The following is a 24594-nucleotide window of genomic DNA, read 5'->3' as shown; positions in this document are numbered from 1 at the left end:
GGTGCGTGCACATGTGTGCCTGTATGTCTGTTGTAAGTACAACAACGGTGCGTGCAACAAGTGTTTGTGTCTGTGTGTTCGTGTGTGCGACAGAAGTACAAACAAGGTATATGCGTATGTGAGACAGAATACAATACAGAGCATAGAATGAGTCTCTCAGGATATTTTAGACAAGATGGAGTTAATTTACCAGTTCGTAGTAAGGTTACACAATAGTTCTATAATAGGATGTTGGGGTCACAAGGCAGAATGCCGGTTGAACACATGTGCAGTGGTTGGGGCTTCAATGCTGTGCCAGGTCTCTTGATACAGGAATTCTTATAGGTAGTACTGTGCTGTTAACCTTGGTGAAAATCACAACAGCGAGAAAGCTAAACCTGAGCGAGTGCTGTGTACGTATTACTGTTGGTGAAGATGAAGGCGACGGAGATGGAGACGACGTGAAGTTGAGCTAAGGCGTCGGTGTAGAAAGGCGTCGTTGAGTTGCTGGAACAGGAACATGGCTGGGTCGCTGGAACTAGCTGAGTCGCTCTGTGGTCAGAGGTTAGTCCTGAGAAGGACTAGAACCCAAGACGAGAAATAGTGGTTTGCTGGCGCCTTTTATAACCTGGGGTGGGCTCCAGTGAGAACCCAAAAAGACTGTCATGGGACCTTATCCGAAGGCCGTGATTGGTTGGTTTACACACTGGCGCGAAACAAGTCAAGAGACAAACTACGCCAGTGTCAACCAATCAGAGCAGTGGAGACAACAGGGTCAAAATAACCGAAGATGGTTGCTATCTAACACGAGATCATTTCTAATATATCTCTTAAACAGTGAGGATATCAGCTAGCTATGCTACACGTCCATGCTTGTTTTCAGGCTTTTTGTTAGCCTTGCTTCATGTGTTCTGAGTTAATATAAAACTTTCCTTTTATAAGTCCCAAGTTATTCTAGTTGTTGAAAAATTTTTTTTATATTATGTATCATGCATGATGCATGGAAACCAGGGAAATACATTCTGTGTATCACATGCCATACACATGACAAAGTGTTAAATAGGACTTTAACATAGTAGATATAGCGTGATAATTATGTGAAGAATTAAAGCATCAGGGTTCAATCACCCATACTATATATATATATATATATATATATATATATATGTACACACTTGTGTGTGTCACTACATGTAGAAAAGTATCACTTGGTTGAATACTTTTCAATAAAATGATGATCAATTCAGTCTATTCAAGTAATAAAACAGATTTTAATATAGTGAATCGTTGAAGCTACAGATTTCCTCTTTTTATCGTACATACTGGCGTAATTTCCTTTCGCCTCCTAATTGTCACGGCAGGATTAAAAACCTCTCGTCGAGTACACGCGTTAACCAAACACTCGAGTATAGTGTCCAACTAATTTATGACAGTAAACTATGGTTCCTTGTTATTAACTATTTTAATATAATGAATTGGGTCACTGAGAGTTGGTTTTTTATAAAACGCTGTCTTGCACTTGTGTTGTAATACGAACCTGCGAACGTTCAGTCATTTGAACTTAACACAATCGATTTTGCCAACTGTTACATTTCCTTTGAAACCCAATATAAGTCAGTTTATTGTTGTATGTAAATATACTTAGTATGGTTGTAAACATTGTCTGGATAGAAAGCCCCTTAATAAGATCACTTAATATACATTTTGACTGTCACGTTTCAAGTTACTTTTAAAAACTTATTATGTCCAATATAAACTTATATTGGATCTTTTCGGTTTGAACGGCAGTTTTTAACATAATTTCTAGGTAACTAAAAAATGTTAAACTTCGTATACTGGTAGAATGTGTTTATAAAACATCTTTTTCTCTTGGCTTTATTGAGAAAATTCTATAGTTTGTAAGATATTTGGTCTTTAATTTCTTGCATTTCGCCAATTTCAACCAGTCAACGACCGTCTATTGAGGTGAAAACATTCTGTGCTGTATGAATATGTCCCTCATTTAAGAAACAGATTGGGTTTATTTACATTTCTGAAGAAAAATAGATACCCTTCCCCCACCCCTAACCCTAACCCTAAAACAGATTGAAAGGCAATAGATCGATACTAGGGTCATAATTATGGGTGACAATTTCATATGACACCGCTAGAAAAAACTGCCGTTCAAACCGAAAAGATCCCTTATATTTACTCTTTCTCTCTAGCACATACATTTGAATGTAATCTATGCTAGGCCTATAAAGATTCTAAATCGTGATAATCTAGTTTCGTATCGCGTATTCTCGTAATTTTTGGCTTTAACTAAAAAAAAATGTTAATAATATATCTAAGTGAATTTAGCTGAATTTGATATTTTTTTATTACTGATAAAATATTCCATTTTCATTATAGGCTAGCCAGCCACCGGCTAGATTAACCAAGTTATGTCCAACATTTACCTCAAAACGAACTTCTGCTATACTGAAAGCCGCCAAAATATTAACTGATGGAGGAATAGTCGGTGTACCAACCGATACAGTATATGCACTAGCAGCTTCTTGTAGGTTACCAAATTCTATTAAAAACATCTACACAGTCAAAGAACGACCGTCTGAAAAACCAATTTGCATTTGTTTGTCAAATCTAAAGCAACTGGAGGAAGCGAAACCCGATTTCTGCGATCTTCTTTGGGCCTTTATGCGCTTGTGCTACCCTGGTAAAATAAGTTGTGTGGTACCAAAAGGCGAATGGTTGCTAAATCTAGGACTTGGTGATGCTACGGAGTATATAGGAAACAAAGAAAGTGTTTGTATTCGGATTCCTGACTCTTCGATTTTGGCTTATCTCACACAACTGACGGGTCCCGTCGCTTTGAGTTCGGCTAACCCAAGTGGCGGAGAAGACAGTATACATCATGAAATGGTTCTTGAAAGTCTAGGTTGGTTTCAATTTTATTTCGTTATTAATTGAATTTTACTTTAGTTCTTTTGGCGTTCCTTCGTTTTAACTCGACAAAACTATAACAAGACCTCGGTTGTTTCCGTGTCAACTCCACAATTCTCTTCGGATATCTTCGTGACCTCCGTGACAGTGTGCGTGCTCTGTTTTTATGTATTTATGTGTTGTGGAATATAGATATAACGAAATTATGCCAGCAAAAAGCCTTGCATATTTGTTCTTACCTGCTTCATGTGTGTATGTAAAATCCGCAAATTTTCGGAGGTCACGAAGATATCCAAAGTGAATTGTCAAGTTGTCACGTGTGGTCACGGAAACCACCGAAATCATTGTTTACACTATTTCGAGTCAAAACGAAAGATCCATTCTGTTTTATAGATATATACGTGTAAATGTTATTTAGTAATTGAGTCAGTCCTGATGAAGCAGACCTATGTCTAAAGATGTTCTAGTCTAGACGACCCAGGTCTACAATATCTAATAAGTTCTATGTCAGTGAGCTGGCAGAAACGGTTAGCACGCCGGTCGAAATATTTAGCGGTATTTCGTCTGCTGCTACGTTCTGAGTTCAAATTCCGCCGAGGTCGACTTTGCCTTTCATCCTTTCAGGGTCGATAAATTAAGTACCAATTGCATACTGGCATCGACCTAATCGACTGTTATCCTCCCCAAAAATTTTGTGCCTAGTATAGAAAAGAATATCCAGTAAGTTCTTCCATTTTAACAAAAAAGCGTGTAAGCGGAGAGATTTTGGTTGCTATTTCTAGCTAGTTGAGCGTCGGCTCAAGTGTACTTCATAAAAGTCAGTAATAAACACTGAGACAGAGATAAACTGGGATCTTTTCGGTTTGAACGGCAGTTTTTTAAAATAATTTCCACGTAACTAAACACTTTTTAAACTTCGTATACTGGTAGAATGTGTTTATAAAACATCTTTTTCTCTTGGCTTTATTGAGAAAATTCTATAGTTTGTAAGATATTTGATCTTTAATTTCTTGCATTTCGGCAATTTCAACCAATCAATGACCGTCTATTGAGGTGAAAACATTGTGCCGTATGAATATGTCCCTCGTTTAAGAAACAGATTGGGTTTATTTACATTTCTGAAGAAAAATATATACCCTTCCCTCCACCCCTAAAACAGATTGAAAGGCAATAGATCGATACTAGGGTCATAATTATGGGTGACAATTTCATATGACACCGCTAGAAAAACTGCAGTTCAAACCGAAAAGATCCATAAACTGTTAAGGATAGCTAACAATACTGCTGCAGATGTCAGCAAACACGCCTGTGGAAATATTGTGTAACCAAATAAACGAAGTTTGCAGCTCAATTTTTAAAATTACTTGAATTTATGGTGCAGACATAGCTATGCCATTATGAGGTTCTTTCACAACCACTATCCAACACTTTCAGCAAGTTCTTTTTTTTTTTTCTTTACTAGTAGCTTCAGATAGACCAAAGCCTTGTGTGCAATATGTACAGCCATGCATGTTTTAATGTTGATTTAGTAGTTTCCTCTTCCTATCGTCTCATGATAATAACAATACATCTCATCATCATCATCATCATCATCATCGTTTAACGTCCGTTTTCCGCGCTTGCACGGGTTGGACGGTTTCGACCGGGGTCTGGGGAGCTCGGGACTGCCCCAGGCTCCAGTCTAGTCTGGCAGTGTTTCTACAGCTGGATGCCCTTCCTAACGCCAACCACTCCGCGAGTGTAGTGGGTGTTTTTTACGTGCCACCTGCACAGGTGCCAGAGGGGTCTGGCATCGGCCACGTTCGGATGGTGCTTTTTATGTGGGGGGGGGGGAGAAATATAGGGGAGCACCAGTGGGGAGGGGTGGTTCAGAGAAATGATGACAGGTTCTAGGCAGTAGAACGTAGGATATCAAGAGAGGGGTAATGCATGGTGAAATAGCGTATTGAAGAGGGGGGTTCGAAGAGTAGACACCTATAATGGTGGTGGAGAAGCGACATCCGGTATAGATGGAGCAAAAATATAGAGATATCCGGTATTGGTGGTGGGGGTGGGCAAGGGCGGGTGCACCGGGAATATGATGGGCTGGCTTAAAAATGCTCTTAGCAAAGGAAGAGGGGGGATGGCAGACAACGTAAAAGAGGAAGAGAGAGAAGGGAAATAGTGGAACCCCGCGAAAATGGGCCGCCATTGAAAAAACCCCTGTATGGAGAAATAATATGCAATACAAGGCGAAGCTGAAAATAGTAATAATAATAATAATAATAATAATAATAATAATAATAATAATAATAATAATAATATAATAATAATAATAATAATAGTAATAATAATAATAATAATAAAAGCAAATTTTCGACCGAGGATCAAAGGGACAATACTAATACTAATAATAATAGTAATAATAATAATAATAAACAGCTCAACCACAACATTAGATTAGAAAGACTCTCTTATCTTGGGAACATTTCGTTCTTCGCCTGACACGGGAATATGACGGGCTATATATATTATACACATGTTTGTGTGCTCCACAAATGTATAGGCACAGGTGTTCCTGTGTGGTAAGAAGTTTGCTTTTCAACCACAGGGTTCTGTGTTCAGTCCTACTGCATGGCACCTAGGACAATTCTCTTCTATTTTGACCTCGGGCCTTGTAAGTGGACCTTGTCAGATGGAAACTGAAGTGAGCCCATCAGACATAAATATATGTATATATATACATACACACACACATATATATATATATATATATATATATATATATAGAGAGAGAGAGAGAGAGAGAGAGAGAGAGAGAGATAGATAGATAGATAGATAGATAGATAGATAGATAGATAGATAAATATATATATATATAGATTCATGTGCATGTAGGTGTGCCTGGCTGTGTGTCAGCCTCCCTCCCACCCTCATCATAACTTGACAACCGATGGTGGTGTGTTTACATCCCTGTAATTTCATTCGGTAAAAAAGACTGCCAGAATATGTACTAAGCTTTCAAAGAGTAAGCCCTGGAGTCGATATGTTTGGCTAAAGCCCTTTAAGGCATTGCTCCAGCATGACCACAGTCCCATTGCTGAAAGCATTTTGAAACTACATACACGTCAACAACAAAAAAGCTAACTGCGGAATCGTAGCTCTATAGGTCTTTTAAACACTGGTGTACATTACTTGTGGATAAAATACCGATGTCAGGCAAACGCATAAATATATGTAAATAATATTTCTTCCTTTTTGATGTTGATTCTTCGATGCACACTAGTTACTCTGGCGCAAGAACCAAAAAAAAGAAAGCATGTAATATACAACACAGGCAGTAAACAAAAGATAAAATAGAACAGAGTGGTGACATTTAATAGAGATGACCTGGAGGTTGTTCCTCTTCAATTACTTTCGCAAACAGCAGTAGCTTTCTTAAACCTGAATACGTCATTGATTGGTTGAAAATACCCAAATACAACAACTTTAACAAGAAATAACTTCTGAAAAACCAAATTTTGTCCAAAATGTTCAAAGTAAACCATGTTCTGTGTGAGACATTTCACCAGTATATGAATTTTCAAACTGTTTAGTTAAAAAAATTTTTTTAATTCATGCAACTAAAATTCCTCAAGTTGATGCCCCAGCATGGCCGCAGGCTGAAACATGTAAAAGATAAATAACAAACATGCCATACTAATGAATTTTATAGACACCCAGGAGAAACCAGCATACTGTTTGTTTGTTTTTTTTTTGTACCAGAAGCCATTGCTTACTTATATATTTGACGACTTTGCCAAAATATTAATGTAATCAGCTTGCATGCCTCATCATTTATACAGGCCACAAAATTGATGGAATGATCTGTGATGGAGAATCTCGAGAAACTGCTCCGTCAACAGTTGTAAACTGTTTAAACATCAGCAAAGGTAAATAACTGCGTTCAGAACCTTGTTACTGTTTAATCTTAGGCCAGTGATGACAATCTTGCTATATATATATATATATTGTTATTATTATTATCATCATAATAATATTAGGGAATATTATTCCAAACTTACAGGGGAAAATTCAATTTAGAAATACTAAATCAAATTTCACAAAATATAATATAATATATATATATATATATATATATATATATTGATAAAACGGTAAGATAACAAAAGAAAGAAAGAGACCTCAATATTATGTAAATAGAGGAAATTTATCTATACTTGTGTTGTGGATTTCCACTTCGGCATCTGAAACTCAGAGTTTTATCTTGACTACCGAGTAATGTAACATATTGTATAGATATATATATATATATATATATATATATAAATTAGAAAAACACCTTTTATCAATTCAGCAATGAAAAAATTAAATTATACCATATAGAAAAAAATTACATCCTATACAAAAAATTAAATATAAGATAAAAACATATACCAATAATTTGCGAAATATATATTAATAAAACGTATATATTTACCAAATATATACGTTTTATTTATCATTTTGCACATTACTTAATCATTGGTATATGTTTTTATCTTATATTTAATTTTTTCTATATGGTATAATTTAATTTTTTCATTGTTGAATTGATAAAAGGTGTTTTTTTTTCTAATTTATATATATATATTTTCTAGAAAATATCCAGGTCTACATTATTCAATGTGCTCTTCATTTCCAAGGCTGTGGGGTGTAATCTGAGGATAATTTGTCTTATTTTTAGTGGGCTGAGTAAACATGTATTACAGTTATAGGCAACGTGTAGCCTGTTGGACCTTCTGAATGATATACCTAATGAAAAATTATCCATGATTTTTTTTTTATTTGTCTTTAGTAGTGATTTTTTTTTGTTTGCCTTTAAGTGCAGGTGGCTGTGTAGTAAGTAGCTTGCTTACCAACCACATGGTTCCAGGTTCAGTCCCACTGCATGGCACCTTGGGCAAGTGTCTTCTACTATAGCCTCGAGCAGACCAAAGCCTTGTGAATGGATTTGGTAGACAGAAACTGAAAGAAGCCCGTTATTTATATATATATATATATATATGTGTGTGTGTGTGTGTGTTTGTCCCCCCAACATCGCTTGACAACCGATGTTGGTGTGTTTACGTCCCCGTAACTTAGCGGTTCGGCAAAAGCGACCAATAGAATAAGTACTCGGCTTACAAAGAATAAAGTCCTGGGGTTGATTTGCTCGACCAAAGGCGGTGCTCCAGCATGGCCACAGTCAAATGACTGAAACAAGTAAAGGAGTAAAAGAGTAGTGCAGGTGAAATTCTGGTTTAAGCACCCCATATAATCCCTCATAACTTATTTACTTTTGGGAATTTTCAGAAAATTTTTGTGTATTTAGGATCTACACACAGGAATTCATACAATCAGGGAAAAAAATTTTTTTTAATTTTTAACCCCACCACCTATAATCCTAAAATTTCCACTCTTATTCATTTTTTTTTTTAAAGTCAGTTTAAAATACAGGCAGTTCGAAATTTTTGCTTAAATAATAGCAGTGGACCGCCCTTGAGTGCATTATCATTCCATTAAATGTGTATATGAGGAGAAAAATATATCAAAATATATCAAAATATATCAAAGTGACAAAGAAACAAGGACGGTATCGGGTGATCATGGGATGTGCTGAAAATACCAGCTAAATCGCCATTACATCACACAAAAAAAATATTATTTTGCATAATCTTATGAATTCCCATGTATAGAACACAAATTTGCAAAAGTTTTCTGAAAATTCCAAAAAATAAAAAAAAAGTTATGAGGGATTGTATGGGGCTCTTAAACCAAGATTCTGCCATGGTGCAACTCTACTAATAATGAGCCAGGTTTTATGTGGCCCACTTATCAGAAAAGTCTGCCCATGCCTGATGAAGTGGATCAGAACTTCAAGACCATGGCAAATTGCTAGGTACCTTACATTTTTCTTTATTTTTTTACGCTATGTAATGCAGTGTTGTTGAAGGCATGTGGCTTAGCAGTTAGTGTTGCACTCGCGATTGCAAGATAATGGTTTCGATTCCTGGGCCAGGTGAAAAGTTGTGTTCTTGAACAAAATATTTCATATTCTAGTCCACTCAACTGAAAATGAGTAACCCTACATCTCCATTCAAGGGGAATGTTGTGATTTTGATCACATATGCCATGGAAACTGGGTAACCAGCCCTAGGTGTTGCTAGCACATTTTTTCTTTTGGAACATTACTCTTTTCACCGAAACAATTCTACTTTTTATATTTTCACTTCAGGTATATTATAGGTATAGCTTATTAGTGTGGAGGTGCATTGGTTTAGTGGTTTGGGTGTTGGACTCATGATCATAAGATTGTGGTTTCAATTCCTGGACTGGGTGATATGTATTCTTGAGCAAAGCACATCATTTCACATTACTCCAGTTCATCAACTATTAAAAATGAGTAATCCTGCAACAGACCATCTTGCCTAGGAAGAAATATATACACCAGAGAAACCAGAAAACTAGCCCTATGCTCCTTACAGAGTTATGTATACTAATCATCACTCGCTTGTTCCTGTATCGCAAAGGCAAAAAAAAAAAGCAACCAGTACACTCTCTATGTTGAGAAGATGCAATTAGAATAAGAAATACTAAAGATAAAAGAGGCAAAAAATTCTACCAAATATTACTGGTCCAGATTGGTATATATTTGTGCCTAACTAGCAAAAGAAAAGAGTAAGAAGAGGAAGGGTAAACAAATGCAAAATTGTTAGGTGTCAAATGAAAAGCAAACCTGTTGTATGTGCAAAAGTATTCTAACATCTGTAATGTGTCCAGGCTTAATGTTTTCTAGATTTGATGGCTTAGTGTATTAATATACTTACCTCAATTTCTTGCAAAGTTAGATACAGAATATGTTGTTTTGTTAGTCAGCCTTGATCAAGCAAACCTCAGATTTAAAGGCCAATGTGTCCTAGCCATGACTATCACATCTTTTTGCAATGTCATGGATCGTAATTAAGGAGGCAAACCGGCAAAATCATTAGCTCACCATGCAAAATGCATAGCAGTATTTCATCCTTCACGTTCTGAGCTCAAATTCCAGAGGTCAACTTTGCCTTTCATCCTTTAAGGGTCAATAAAATAAGCACCATTTGAAAACTGGGATCAATATCATTGACTTCTCCCTCCCTCAAAATTGCTGGCCTTGAGCCAAAATTTGAAATTTGACCAAAGAAATTTTTTATCATGTTTTTTTTAAAATTATGATAAGACATGAAACTGAGAGATTTGGCTGCTATCTCTTGCAGGTTATGCAACCACAGAGAGGCTTCCCACATCCCTTGTCAAAGCAACATGTTTAATGTGATATTGTATTAAACTAATGTCATTCAATATGGTCTGATTAGCACCTGACTTCCATTTTCTAAATTGACAACCTTTGGTTCCTATTCTAACCATTGTGCTGCCAAGCAAAGTTCAGTCCCTGAGATGAAAAAAATTTAATTAACCATCAACATATATTTTTGACACTACTGTACTTCTTAAACAGCAAGTCATTATTTGTAATAGATCAGACATAAAAGAAAAAACAGGGGCCATTTTCTCATAAAATTACAGACCATGATTGAATGGGAATAAACGAAACCAATGAAACCCTATGTGTTCTGGCAAAATCTATAGGAGGAATTAAATTCAGCATTACAAGCAAATGTAATTATTGCTAATTGGAACTACATTACTGTGAACTATGTTGTTGAGGACAAACTTTATGGTACTAACATAGTACCAGGATTAACGACAGTTTTCTGACACCCTAATCAGCCCAGCCATCTGAAGGTTTCAAGATAAATATTGCATTTAATCAGTGGCAGTTTTCTTCCTTAATTGAGTCAGTTTAACAAAACAAAGTAGGTGGGCGACTTTCATTTTATGACCAGTCTTAACCCTTTAGCATTTAAACCGGCCATATCTGGCCAAAAGTATTCTGCCTGTTTTATGTTCAAACTGGCCAGATCTGGTCTCTCACACCAACCTTACAATAACATTTTAAAAATTAACAGCTACCTCATCAAAATCTCATAGCTACAAGATAATGCATGATTAGTTCAAAACAAAGTAGATGTAAAAGCATTAATTTTGGTAGAATAATGCGAACACTAAAGGGTTAAAGACAAGTGCTACTCTTGTGAGTAATTTTTTAATTGCTTCACCAGACCTAGTGATATTCAGAAGTGATATTCTCAAGTCCAAAAACGTTTCCTGCAACACACTTCTCTCTCATCATGAGAAAAGCAAAAATAGAATAAAACACCTTCTGAAAGGTTATGAAAATGAAGTTCTTAGAAATACCTGTTCAACCAAGGTAATCCACCCAACTCATGCCAGTAACATAAATGGACATAAAATGATGGTGTCCTTTTTAATTCCACAAATGACCAGGAAAAAAATGTGCTATTATTCCAAGTCATTCAATGAGGTGGGTTAATTTTTTAAAATTTCTTCAATGAAGCTGGACTACAGACCATATAGTCATGATTTCAAAATTTATTATAGGTATAGCTTATTAGTGTAGAGGTGCACTGGTTTAGTGGTTTGGGTGTTGGACTCATGATCATAAGATTGTGGTTTCAATTCCTGGACTGGGTGATACATATTCTTGAGCAAAGCACTTCATTTCACCTTGCTCCAGTTCATCAACTATAAAAATGAGTAACCCTGCAACAGACCAACATCTTGCCTAAGGAGAAATATATACACCAGGGAAACCAGAAAACTAGCCCTATGCTCCTTAACTCACTTGGACCAGTGTCACAAAGACAAAAAAAAGCAACCACTACACTCCATAAAGGGGTTGGTGTTAGGAAGGCTATCCAGCTATAGAAATCATGCCAAAGCTGACATTGTGGTCTGATGCAGCTCTGCAGCTTGTTGGATATTGTCTAACTGTTCAACCCATGCTAGCACATAAAATATGTTAAATGATGATGATGATCATCATCATCATCATTGTTCGACCGTGGTCGAGACAATGGAATTTACTATGTTACGCCAGACTTCACGGTCCATCATAGCATTACAGAGGTCCTGTTGCTGGATGCCTGTATCCCTGGAGATTACATCAGGGTAGGAGAGTGTGCGCCCTCTGGTATCGTGAGCAGATGGCTTCCAGCGGGGAAGAGTAGAAATTACCTCGTTTTCAACTCTACAACAATGTCCAGCAAACTGGACTCTTCTACCTTTCACAAGAGATGATACAGGTTGTAGTTTCCCATATATTTATACTTAGGTTGGATGACGCTTCTACGAGAGATTTTGAGCTCTCATAAGGAGGCGAGTGTAAGTTCCATCCAACCGCCTCTCAAGCTTCTCTGATAACGTCCAGGTTTCTTAGCCATATAGTAGAATTGGTTCGACTGTAGCTGTGAAGATTTTAAGTTTGAAATCTCTACTTAGATTTGATGACCAGATCTTATGCATATCATTACAGGCTGACCTGGCCATACCCTTTCTAGTTAGAAAATCTTAGCTGTATGGTTAAGAAGTTTGCTCAAGTATGTGATTTTCAAGTTTGATTCCATTTTAGTAACATCTTGTACAACCTCGGGTTGACCAATACCTTGAAATTTTGTAGATGAAAACTGTACAGAAGCCTATTACCTATCATATTTGCATGTGCATATACAAATACACACAGACACACGTGTGTGTCTGTGTGAGACTGTCTTTGCATGGACATTGCTTAACAGCAGTGACATTTATGCCACCCATGAACAATGTCTAGCAGCTTGGCAGATTGATGTTCTAAAACAAATAGAATAAAGTACCTTCTTAGGAAACAAGGGTTGGTATCAAGAAGAGGATCTGGCCATAGAAGTCTCATCTAATCCACACAAGCAAAGAAAAAAGCAAATGTAAACACAATGATTGTGTCATCTTTGTAACCAAGGCAAATAACTCTACAATAGCAATATTATAAGGCTTGTTAGCTAAGGAAAATTAATGAAAAAATTATCTGCAATAATAGATTGATTGATATGAAAAGTAGTAGCAAGTTGTTGATGAAAAATATCTTAAAAAGAATGTTTATTTTTCAGGTGAAATTTCATTCTTCAGAATTGGATGTGCACCACAAGACCATGTTGAAAATCTGTTTGAAGAAGCCAAGAAAGAAGTCAATTTTAAACCACAAATTATTGTGGAAAAGAATCTCAACTGAGCATCAAATAATTTAAGTTTCTGAAAGAAAATAACATCCAGGATTTAATAAATCTTCCATTTTCGAAAATTTCGGTAAAATAATGTTTTTTTTTTAATTAGGGAAGATTTCCATTAAGAATCCGAACATGAAACTGTTGCAACACAGTAACGCCATACTTGTCCAATTTTGTAAGCAGGGATTTAAGTCTTCGTTTTCTTTTTAAATTTATCTATTTTCATTTTCCCTCTACATCTAGATTACTATTTCCAGTCAACAAGCAAGCGGTCATTCAGCTTGCCACAATGGCAGCTCAATTTCCTACCCTAGATTCTTAAAAACTGTGGATACACAACTAATCCAGCAATCCCATTCAAGCCTTACATTAACCGTTTATTCTCTTGATATCACCCTAAATAAAATATACAAAATCAAACACAAACTAAAATGAAAATGTAACATTTACCAGCTGAAAGATTAAGTCAAGAACAGCAAAGATCCAATCAACAAACATAAAAATTAATTAATTACATCAGCTGGATGTTCCACAATCTATATCACTATTTAAATTTTATCTATGTCAAAGTAAACACTTTCTCATGCATATTTATTTCTGAAGTAGTTTGGAATTTCTGGACTATTTACCTCATGCTTCATATTGTATATTATAGAAAATGACCAGAGAATAGAACTAAAACATTAGGACAATATAGAAATGCAAAGAATGAGGTAAATAGTTTGAAAATTTCAAACCTCCCAGACTTTTCCATTAAATATCAAGAATAATTTTTAATTGCATTGATACTAAATTTACATTTTTTTTTTTGTGGTATCACAGAACTTTGGTCATTAAAATAAAAACTATTAGACATAAGTCACAGCATTTGGAATCTTTATTTTACTTTAAACCACATAAACAGGTTCAAGTTACTCCATTAGTTTAATACTGTTTTCTTCTGAATGAACATCCTGTAAATAAAGAAAAAAAAGTTTTGTTTAGGTAATATGAAAACCATTTGGAATAAAGGAACAAATGGTTGAAAAAGAAAACGGTCAGCTCTCCGGAAAGTTCGTGCCGATTCTTAATGGAAAGAAAAAGGTCAATAAATACTTGCGATTACATTTTTAATCAACCAAATATGAGCCATTTTGTTGCACAACGTGTCTCCATCTTCCCTTTAACTTGAAAATACCCTCTTCCCAGAATTGAGGTGGTTTCGTGGCAAAGAATTCATCAAGGTATCTTTTTACATCATCCAAGGAATTGAAATTTTTACCATTAAGACTATTCTGCAGAGACCTGAATAAGTGGAAATCCGAAGGAGCAATATCTGGTGAATATGGAGAGTGGGGTAACACATCCCAGCCAAGCTGCAGCAATTTTTGTCTAGTTCCCAAAGCATCAAGTGCCGAAAATGAACTTTCTCATCTTCCATTTTAAAGAGCTACAGAATTAACGCAGGTTATAGGAACATAAACCTTCTTCCACGAAAAGACAACTTAAACTGTGCTCTAAATGGAAGTGTAGTCAAATCCTATTTTATGGACTCAACCATGTTCTAAAATAAGTCGAAAGGTAAGCTACTGTAAATCGGCACAAACTTTCCGGACAACCCAATATAAATGTCAAATGGATTTATGTGCAATGTATGTTTCTGAGACACAAAAACAGAAAGAAGGATTTGAGGAAAGTAAAAACTACTAGAGGGGAAAATGTGAATGAGAAACAATAAAATGTAGACTGTCATGTGACTAAATAGAAATGATAAAGTATGACATGACTAACAAACGAAAAAGATTTTCTTCATTCTCTTATGTTTATACATCATTTGGAATTTCATACCACATAAAAAGAATTGGTGATGGTGCCATGTAAAAAGCTCTTTAATGGTTCTGTCAATCTGCCACCATTTTACATCATAAAATTACAAGGTTATAAGATAAAATCACTGTCACACAACTGCAGGGAAAACTGAAACTTACTAAGTTATAGTAACGCCAGACAAGCCCAAAGGTATTTTTAGTCCACTCTGCAGGGTGGCTGGTGTTGGGAAGAGCATCCAGCTGTAAAAACCATGCCAAAGACAGACACAGCTGTCAAACTGTTGAACCCATGTCAGCATGGAAGGAGGACGTGCTGATGATTTGGCATGGCTGACTGGACACTGAACTTCTTTTAGTAACTACAATAACTTTTTGGCACTGGAGATAAACAAACATGCACATGTAGAAATAGAGATGGGGAGAGAGGAACAAGATGATAGAAACAGGTGTGCTGGTGTAAAGGAGATACTTGGTTACCTAGTCAGAGGGAAAAGCAAGAGGGAAGAAAGAAAGTGATCAAGAATGAGGGCAGAAACAGGTGTGCTGATGTAGAGGAGATGCAAATAGGCATGGCTGTCTGAGAAGAAGCTTGCTTCCCAACCACATGGTTCCAGGTTCAGTCCCACTGCATAGCACCAAAAAATACCAATACTTCTGAAAGTTATAAGGCAACTGCTGATTTGTGTGAATGTTACAAAATTCCTCTTGCTACTGCTCAGAAAATTTTTTTCACAACAAATACCATTATAATTGGAAGCTACTCCATCTGAAGCATATTTATTCTTTTACATATTTCATTCATTTGACTGTGGCCATGCTGGAGCACTGTCTTAAAGGGTTTTAGTTGAAGAAATCAACCCCAGGACTTTTTCTTTGTAAGCCTAGTACTTATCTATCAGTTTCTTTTGCCAAACCACTAAGCTACAGGGACTCACCAACATCTGTTGTCATGTGTCCCCTCCTCAATTACTTGGTGACATTGCTGGTGCCACATAAAAAGCATCCAGTCCACACTGGTTGGCATTTGGAAGGGCATCCAGCTGTAAAAAAACCATGCCAAAACTGACCTCAGCTGTGCTGATGCTACGTAAAGTGCATTCAGTTGAATGCCATTAGTGTTAGGAAGGGCATCCAACCATAAAAACCCTGCCAAAACAAACACAGTAGCCTAGGGTGGTTTTCTACCTAGTTGGCTCCTGTCAAACAACCTAGCCATGCATGCATGGAAGACAGACGTTAAACAATAATGATGATACATATCACATATATCTACAAAACGAAACTTGAAATTTTGAAAAAAACTGTGAAATGTGTCAGTATGTTTCGTGCATGTGTGCATGTCCAACAATTTTTGTTTTACTCATTAAATTCTGATTTAACTTTATTCTACACAATCTGAAAAGCATTTGAAGAAAATCCATTTTTTTTTAAAGTCATGAGTAAACAAAGTCAGTGGGGGGGGGGTTTACATTTGTGTAGATATGCCTTTTTTTGTTTCATTCATTAGACTGCAGCCTTGCTGGGTGACCACCCTGAATAACTTTAGTCAAATTGACCCCAGTTCAGTTATGGGAACATACACACACCAACACCAGTTGTCAAGTGATGGAGGGGGCAAACACAAGACACGCGTGCACACACACACATACATATATGTATTGGCCTCCGTGCCGGTGGCACATAAAATGGACCATCCGTTTGTGGCCGTTGCCAGCCTCGTCTGGCACCTGTGCAGGTGGCACGTAAAATGCATCCACTACACTCACGGAGTGGTTGGCGTTAGGAAGGGCATCCAGCCGTAGAAACACTGCCAGATCAGACTGGGCCTGGCACAGCCTTCTGGCTTCCCAGACCCCAGTTGTACCGTTCAACCTATGCTAGCATGGAAAACAGACGTTAAACGATGATGATGATGATATATATATATATATACACACACACAACAGGCTTCTTTCAGTTTCTGTTTCCCAAATACATTCACAAAGCCTTGGAGGGTCTTAAGTCATAGAACATATTTGCTCAAAGGTGCCACACACTGGGGCTGAACCCAGGACCATGAGGTTGGGAAGCAAACTTCTTACGACATAGCAATGCCTGCGCCTATAAGTATGCCAGGCTTTCCTTTAGAGCCAATAGAGCTTGGCAATAGTGTCATTAAAGGCATTGCCATCAGAACATAAAGAGCAAGCACAAATACTACAAAGTATCTTGTCTGATGCGCTAAGAGTTCCACCAATCTACTATCCTAGATTAGATCCCTGTTTATTTCATTGACTTGGAAACACTGAAAGGCAAAATTGATCTTGGCAGGATTTGAATTTCTGATCACAGAGTTTTGAAGAAACACTGCAAAAGATTCCATCCAATATACTGGCAACTCAGCCAAAAGGTGCACACATATCACACACACACACACACATTCACATGAAGAGCTTTCATTCAGGTCTTGTTACAACAAAAAAAAAATGAGGCATAGGTCAACCCTAGTCTATGGTAGAAAATATTCACACAAGATGCTTTGAAATAGACATCTTTACAGAACCAAATAGCTGCAAAGCAAATTTCTTAACTATGTATAATGCTAAATTGACACTGTCAATCAGGAAAAAAAAAGAAAAAATAATCAAATGAATGCCATGTTCATTTCTTACCTTCTGTAAGTCTGGCTTTGCCTCCTGTGGGCTGACATAATACAGTTGAACATCCAACACATAAGACAACAGTTTGAGCATGACTAAATACTGTGGTGATTTTATAACAGCCTGAAAAATACAAAACATAACATGAAAAGCATTTACTTGGTTTATGTGAGTGTGAAAATTTTAGCTCTAGCATTTGCATTATTCTGTCAGAAGTAAAGTTTTTTTATTCACATTGTTTTGAATTAATGCATTATCTTGTAGCTGAGATTTTGATACAAATAAAATAAATGCGCCCTTTTAAAGCCTAGTCAGGCTCATGGGCACAGTTTCAATGGCGTACGTGTTCCCCAGCTGGACAGGACGCCAGTCCATTGCAGCGTTACTCATTTTTGCCAGCTGAGTGGACTGGAGCAACGTGAAATGAAGTGTTTTGCTCAAGAACACAATGCATCGCCCAGTCCAGGAATCGAAACCACAATCTTACGATCATGATGCTGACACCCTAACCACTACGCCACATGCCTTCACAAGATTTTGATACGGTAACTATTAATTTTTAGAATGATATTGTAGGGTAGGTGTGAGATACCAGACCTGGCCAGTTTCAACATAAACAGAATATTTTGGTCTGGATATGGACAGTTTAAATGTTAAAGGGTTAAAATATCCTGAAAATTGAAACTGCTTTCTCTTAACCGGTAACCATCATCATCACTTTGACATCCCCTTCTCTATGCTTGCATGGGTGAGAAGGAATTCGTCAAGACATTTTCTATAGCTCAGTGCCCTTCCTGTCACCAGCCCTCACTTATTTCCAAGCAAAGTAATATTTCCCCATGATCAGACATGTTTACACGGGAAATTGAAAATGAATAACATTGCTAGTAAGATGGTGACACTCATTTGCAACTATTCACAATGTCAAGATGGGCAACTGCAAACCCACACACATATACAACAGGCTTCTGTCAGTTTCTATCAACCAAATCCACGCAGAAAGCTCTGGTCAACCTGGGGCTTTTACAGAAGACACCCAAGGTGCCATGCAATAGGACTGAACCTAAAACCACATGGTTGGGAAGCAAACTTCTTACCCATACAACCATGTCTGTGCCTATATATATCACATGACCACCAGAGTATCAGATGTTGTTATACATTGCTGGTCACAATGTTCATTGCATTGTTTTAGCTTTCGAATGATGCCACCCCGCTGGCTAGGCAAGCAGGTCAACATTCCCTCTGTTGCAGGTTTATCCATTTATAACTGAATGGACTGGGGCAATATGAAATGAAGTGTTTTGCCCAAGAACACAACATGCAGCTCAGTTCAAGAATTGAACCCAAGATTGCTAAATCATGAATGCAATACCCTAACAACTATGCCACACGCCTTTGTGTGCCTATATGTATATATATACATACACACACACACACACGTGTCTTGAATGGCACAACAATACACTATAACAACAATGGACTATAATAACTGTTATAATTTAATCATCCATAGTCAAGGGGCTAAACACAGAGGGGACAAACAAGGACAGATAAAGGGATTAAGTCGATTACATCGACCCCAGTGCATAACTGGTACTTTATCGGCCCCGAAAGGATGAAAGGCAAAGTCGACCCCGGCGGAATTGGAACTCAGAATGTAACAGCAGATGAAGTAACGCTAAGCATTTCACCTGACGCTCTAACGTTTCTGCCAGCTCGCTACCTCATCCATAGTCTGATATAATATTTCAGAATACAAAAATTCCTTTTTCAGATATCCATAGGAATTGATCGAGTCACTGCTATAAATAGTGTGTTTTTTTTTTTCTGGAAGCGTCTCCGCAGTGGTCTCACGAAGCTCCTTCCAGAATTCCTCATGAGATGTGCATGAAGGTGGCTATGTCACAAGCTCATATGTGCTGGCACATCCGTAGCGCTGCTTCTAAGTTTTGTATTATACGTGCTGTTTCCTTCAGAAGACATCTAGACAGATACCGGAACACCGACAAAAGCATAAGTCACAATTGAAGCCAATGAAAGAAATTTGGGTAATCTAAGAATTAAGGAAGCTATCCTCATAGACTGACTAGGGCCCCAAATTAACAACAGAGTGGAGATTGGCAGTCAATATATTATTTAGGTACATCTGCATGTGTCTGAGTTCATTTTTTGATAACATGCTCATGTATTCATCATCATCATTGTTTAACGTCCATTTTCCATGCTAGCATGGGTTGGACAGGTCGACCGGGGTCTGGGAAGCCAGGAGGCTGTGCCAGGCTCCAGTCTGATCTGGCAGTGTTTCTACAGCTGGATGCCCTTCCTAATGCCAACCACTCTGAGTGGAATGGGTGCTTTTTACATGCCACCGGCCAGAGGAGGCTGGCAAACAGCCACGATCAGTTGGTGCTTTTTACATGTCACCGACACAGACGCCAGTCAGGCGGCACTGGCATCAACCACATTCAGATGGTGCTTTTTACGTATTATTTATAAAAAAGAAAAAGGAGGAAAAAGGAAACTGCATGTATAATACATAACTTAGAAGCAGCGCTACGGATGTGTCAGCACACACAAGCTTGAGACATGGCCACCCTCACACGCTTCTCAATTCCGGAAGGAGCTTCATGAGACCACTTCCAAAACTTATAATTGCTCAGTACAAATAGAAATAATATATATATATATCAGGAAGCTATCCAAACCATGCCAGCATGGAAAGCAAATGTTAAATGATGATGATGATGATATATATATATATTACGGAGATGTACTTGCATAGCAAGTGATTTGATCTGAGATCGTGTGCTGAAACGAAAACAATTGCAGCATAGGTGTTTGTAAGCCATTTAAGAAACACACAAAAGCCATTTGATTCACTTCAACATTTAAGTTTAATTTGTCAAAATATTTTCGTCGCTTTAAGACCGCGACCTGTTCACTGACAAAAATCCGTGCTGCATCTCGTGTTGATATATATATTATTAGCTTCTTGGTAGCTAACATCTATCTTTTCCTACATTACGGAGAAACTTCTCAGTCAAAGTGAAGGCAGCTATTGTAGGAAGATGGAAACTCTGAATAAACCTAACAGTATATGAAAACGGTTCAGATCTAATCACACAGGACAGACTGCAGCAAAGGTAAGCTATTTTAGAGAGCAGTAACTCTGAATAAAAACTAATAGTGCGGATACTTAAGTGGATGTTAGATGACGATGATAATGATGACATTTCTAGAGCTGGTGGTATGATAAATTATACCAGCTCCTACTAGAAGGTTGCTAAGATAGGAAGAATATCCAGCTGCAAAAGAAAACTAACTCATTCCTGATTCTGGAAAAGATCCATCACAGACTGAGAATATGGACTTTGGGCATTCCTTCAATATAACTCAACAAAAGCAAGACATTTCACGTCTGGTATTTCCGTGGGTTGTAGAGTATAGATATAACAAATTTATGCCAGCAAGGTCTCATTTTAAACTTGAAGAAAAAAGCCTTGTATATTTGTTCTTATCTGTTTGATGTGTATATGTAAAATTCGCAGAATTTCCCAGCAGAAAACAGAATCGAACTGTCATTTGCTTCCACGGAAATACCCAAAGGGAAATGGCTTGATTAATTAAACCCTCTGTTAAGATAAGGTTAAAGGTTAATAAGGTACTTAAAAGCAGTTAACTTACCTGGGCATTTGACATCCATAAAGTAACTGTTTGGAGACTGAACAAGTCGTTTTAGTTTACATTTTCTTCTTTCCTTTTCTAAGGAAGGATGCAATAAATCTTTAGCGAGCTACAAAAACATAAAATAAAAATATTTAAACATTGACGTCTATTTTTAAAATACTTAAAAAGCAGGTATTTTTTTTTTCTCTCCTCACTCTTATGTACATATTTGGAGATATTGCTTCTCAAAAGACTGAAGGTCTACAGCTGAAGAAAATGTCTTTCAATGAAAGAATCTTGATAAATATTAAATTTATATCAAACAGACCTAACAAGATAAAATTAGTGATAACACTAGGTTTAAGAAACTTACATTGATTTGTCATCAAAACATTTATGTTTGAGCTCGTTAGGTTGAGCCACAGGTTAGCTTTGATCGAGAGCAAGAGCGTTCCTGCTGTGGTCGTCCCAGCTTTCTGCACACTAGGAACAAAATTTTGTACCAAAATTTTAACAAGCCCTTACCAAACAGGCCTATGATCAAAAGCATTTCCAGTCGTGACCATCTCGTATTTTACCTGTGCAGGTAACACGGGAATATTTAATCGAATGTAACCTTTTCGAAGATAGTGGCAGGGGATGATTTGGGGGAGTTTAGCTGGGATATATAACAAATCGAACGATCACATAGACTCCATCTGGTTCAAATTAAGCTGACATTTAAACATGGTCCCATTGACATACATATACACATGATAAATTGAAAACACGTTTAGCAAAGGAATATCCCCGGTTAAGATTCCATTACTTTACTAGGAGGACGAAAGGAACCGTATACAATAAACATCATTATTGGTTTATTATCGACAGAACTGTATAATTGAAAGAATAATATAATCGATAGTTTAATATTGATACGAAGTGCTGTTAAAAGAGAAAAAGTGGAAATTAAATTTAATGTGGAATTTTATACATGTAAACAGACATTAGATATTAAATTTAATTCTGAAATCAGTATATTAACATCATTGAGACAAAAATCGATAATGACTTGCAATAACGAGTGAAAAATTGATGACTGACCGGCATTCTGCTCTGTCAAACGATGCAAAAAGGAAGAAGCGGAGGCAGGCTTACATTATATAGTCATAGTCACACACATATTCCAAGCCGTATTGTCGTATTCCAACGCTGTCACAATCAGGGGTTATTAAAGTTTATTAATAGTTATTCTTGCCGGTAAAACGCTGAACCCTTGACGTTGATTGATAAAGTCTACTTTAAATGTGTGCTTATTTTATTATACGTCATTAAAAGATTTAGAGATTTATGTATAAATATCGTTTATGAGTGAAAACAGAAAGCATGGATCAAATTGCACAATAGTTCGATCATATTGTGCAATGCAATATTGCGCAATAATATTTGTCTGTATATCTTTCATAGGTCAATGCTGCAAACTGCGTCGCCATAATTGCACAGAATATATCCCTCTCTTTATCTGCATCTATCTATCTATCTATCTATCTATCATCGTCGTTGTTATAATGCTCGGTCGGACCGAATTTATTGAAGTAGATATTCTATGGCCTGATGCCCTTCCTGTCGCTAATCTTTACCTATTGCCAAGCAAGGCGATATTTCCCAATGGCCAAACATGTTTTTGCTAAAAATCGCGAACATGAATTTTTTTAGAAATATATAAAACACAAACTGGAAGTAGTACTACATGAAAAAGTCTGTGGAATGGCCATAATGCTAAAGATGTCAATGGTAAATATATTTACTTCCCATACATGCTGACATGTTTATGGTTTATGTGTGAGTATGGGTGTGTGTTTGTGTTTGCATTTGTCCCCCACCCCACCCACTGCTTGACAAACTATGTTGGTTTGTTTACATTCCTGTAACTTAGCAGTTTGGCAGAATGAACTGATAGACTAAAATGCCAGACTTCAGCAAAAATAAGTTGTGGGGGCAATCTGTTTGACTAAACCGTTGAAACCAATGCCCCAGCATGGCTGCAGTCCAATGACTGAAGCAAGCAAAAGATAAAAGATAAAATGATAACATCTTTACTCATTAATATGCATGACTATAAATCTATAGATTCTTATTCTTCTAAATTTATTTTTCAATTGGAATTGTGGGAAAAGAAGCCGGAGAAGGAAGCATGCATTGTAGAGGTGAGAGAAAAGTTATATAGGCGTAGGAGTGGCTGTGTGGTAAGTAGCTTGCTTACCAACCACATGATTCCGGGTTCAGTCCCACTGCGTGGCACCTTGGGCAAGTGTCTTCTACTATAGCCTTGGGCCAACCAAAGCCTTGTGAGTGGATTTGGTAGACGGAAACTGAAAGGAGCCCGTCATATATGTGTATATGTTTGTCCCCACAACATCGCTTGATAACCGATGTTGGTGTGTTAACGTCCCCGTAACTTAGCGGTTCAGCAAAAGAGACCAATAGAATAAGTACTAGGCTTACAAAGAATAAGTTCTGGGGGTCAATTTGCTCGACTAAAGGTGGTGCTCTAGCATGGCCACAGTCAAATGACTGAAACAAGTAAAAGAGCATTGTAGGGTTTGTCTAAAGCACTGAACAGCATGGCACTGGCCCTGCACCCAAGTACCAATCTGTCACAGATCAAAATACACATTAAAATCCCTAGTCCCCCACTGCCTCCAACATCTCATATGACTTAAGAAAGTTATAGGACTTATTCTTACATTTCAATCAATTACCCTTTTACTTGTTTCAGTCATTTGACCGCGGCCATGCTGGAGCACCGCCTTTAATCAAGCAACTCGACCCAGGGACTTATTCTTTTGTAAGCCCAGTACTTATTCTATCGGTCTCTTTTGCCAAACCGCTAAGTAACGGGGACATAAACACATCAGCATCGGTTGTCAAGCAATGCTAGGGGGACAAACATAGACACACATGCATATATATATATACATATATACGACGGGCTCCTTTCAGTTTCCGTCTACCAAATCCACTCACAAGGCTTTGGTCGGCCCGAGGCTATAGTAGAAGACACTTGCCCGAGGTGCCACGCAGTGGGACTGAACCCAGAACCATGTGGTTGGTAAACAAGCTACTTACCACACAGCCACTATCTCAGTTAATAACATATCTTTGAGCCAAACGAGCCATATCACTTTGATTAAACCATATTATCTATGAACTAATGAGAACAGCCTCTATGTAGTTATTCAACTTGCTTGAAGTAGCAGCCAAATATCTCTCAAATCATACTCTTCCATCTTAATAAACAAAAAAAAAGGCACATTTGATCCTGTACTCCTAGATTACATGGAGGCGAGTGGCTTAGTGGTTAAGGTGTCAGCACCATGACCATAAGATTGTGGTTTCGATTCCTGGACCAGGCGACGCATTGTGTTCTTGAGCAAAACA

At 37.3% G+C, this 24594-nt stretch overlaps 2 protein-coding genes across 2 annotated transcripts in view; one reads left to right on the top strand and one right to left on the bottom strand.

Moving 5' to 3' along the window:
- The window catches only part of LOC115219664, a 32636-nt gene extending 18579 nt beyond the window's left edge, over nt 1-14057 (top strand). Inside the window, exons 7-9 of the mRNA XM_036509583.1 lie at nt 2371-2896; nt 6726-6812; nt 12942-14057. Coding sequence (XP_036365476.1) covers nt 2371-2896; nt 6726-6812; nt 12942-13063 — 735 coding nt within the window. The 3' untranslated portion in view covers nt 13064-14057. The remainder of the gene's footprint in view (nt 1-2370; nt 2897-6725; nt 6813-12941) is intronic.
- On the bottom strand, nt 13918-22411 carry LOC115219715 (40S ribosomal protein S27-like). The gene is made up of 4 exons (XM_029789902.2): nt 22258-22411; nt 21193-21301; nt 17518-17628; nt 13918-14011 (listed from the first exon to the last, which is right to left on the bottom strand). Exons 1-4 carry the CDS (start codon nt 22261-22263, stop codon nt 13983-13985), a joined length of 255 nt encoding a protein of 84 aa, XP_029645762.1. The 5' UTR covers nt 22264-22411; the 3' UTR covers nt 13918-13982.
- Between the last annotated feature and the right edge of the window lie 2183 nt (nt 22412-24594).

Source organism: Octopus sinensis, linkage group LG15 (assembly GCF_006345805.1).
Source record: "Octopus sinensis linkage group LG15, ASM634580v1, whole genome shotgun sequence".
Lineage (NCBI taxonomy): Eukaryota > Metazoa > Mollusca > Cephalopoda > Octopoda > Octopodidae > Octopus > Octopus sinensis.
This window is presented reverse-complemented; position numbering and strand designations above follow the sequence as displayed.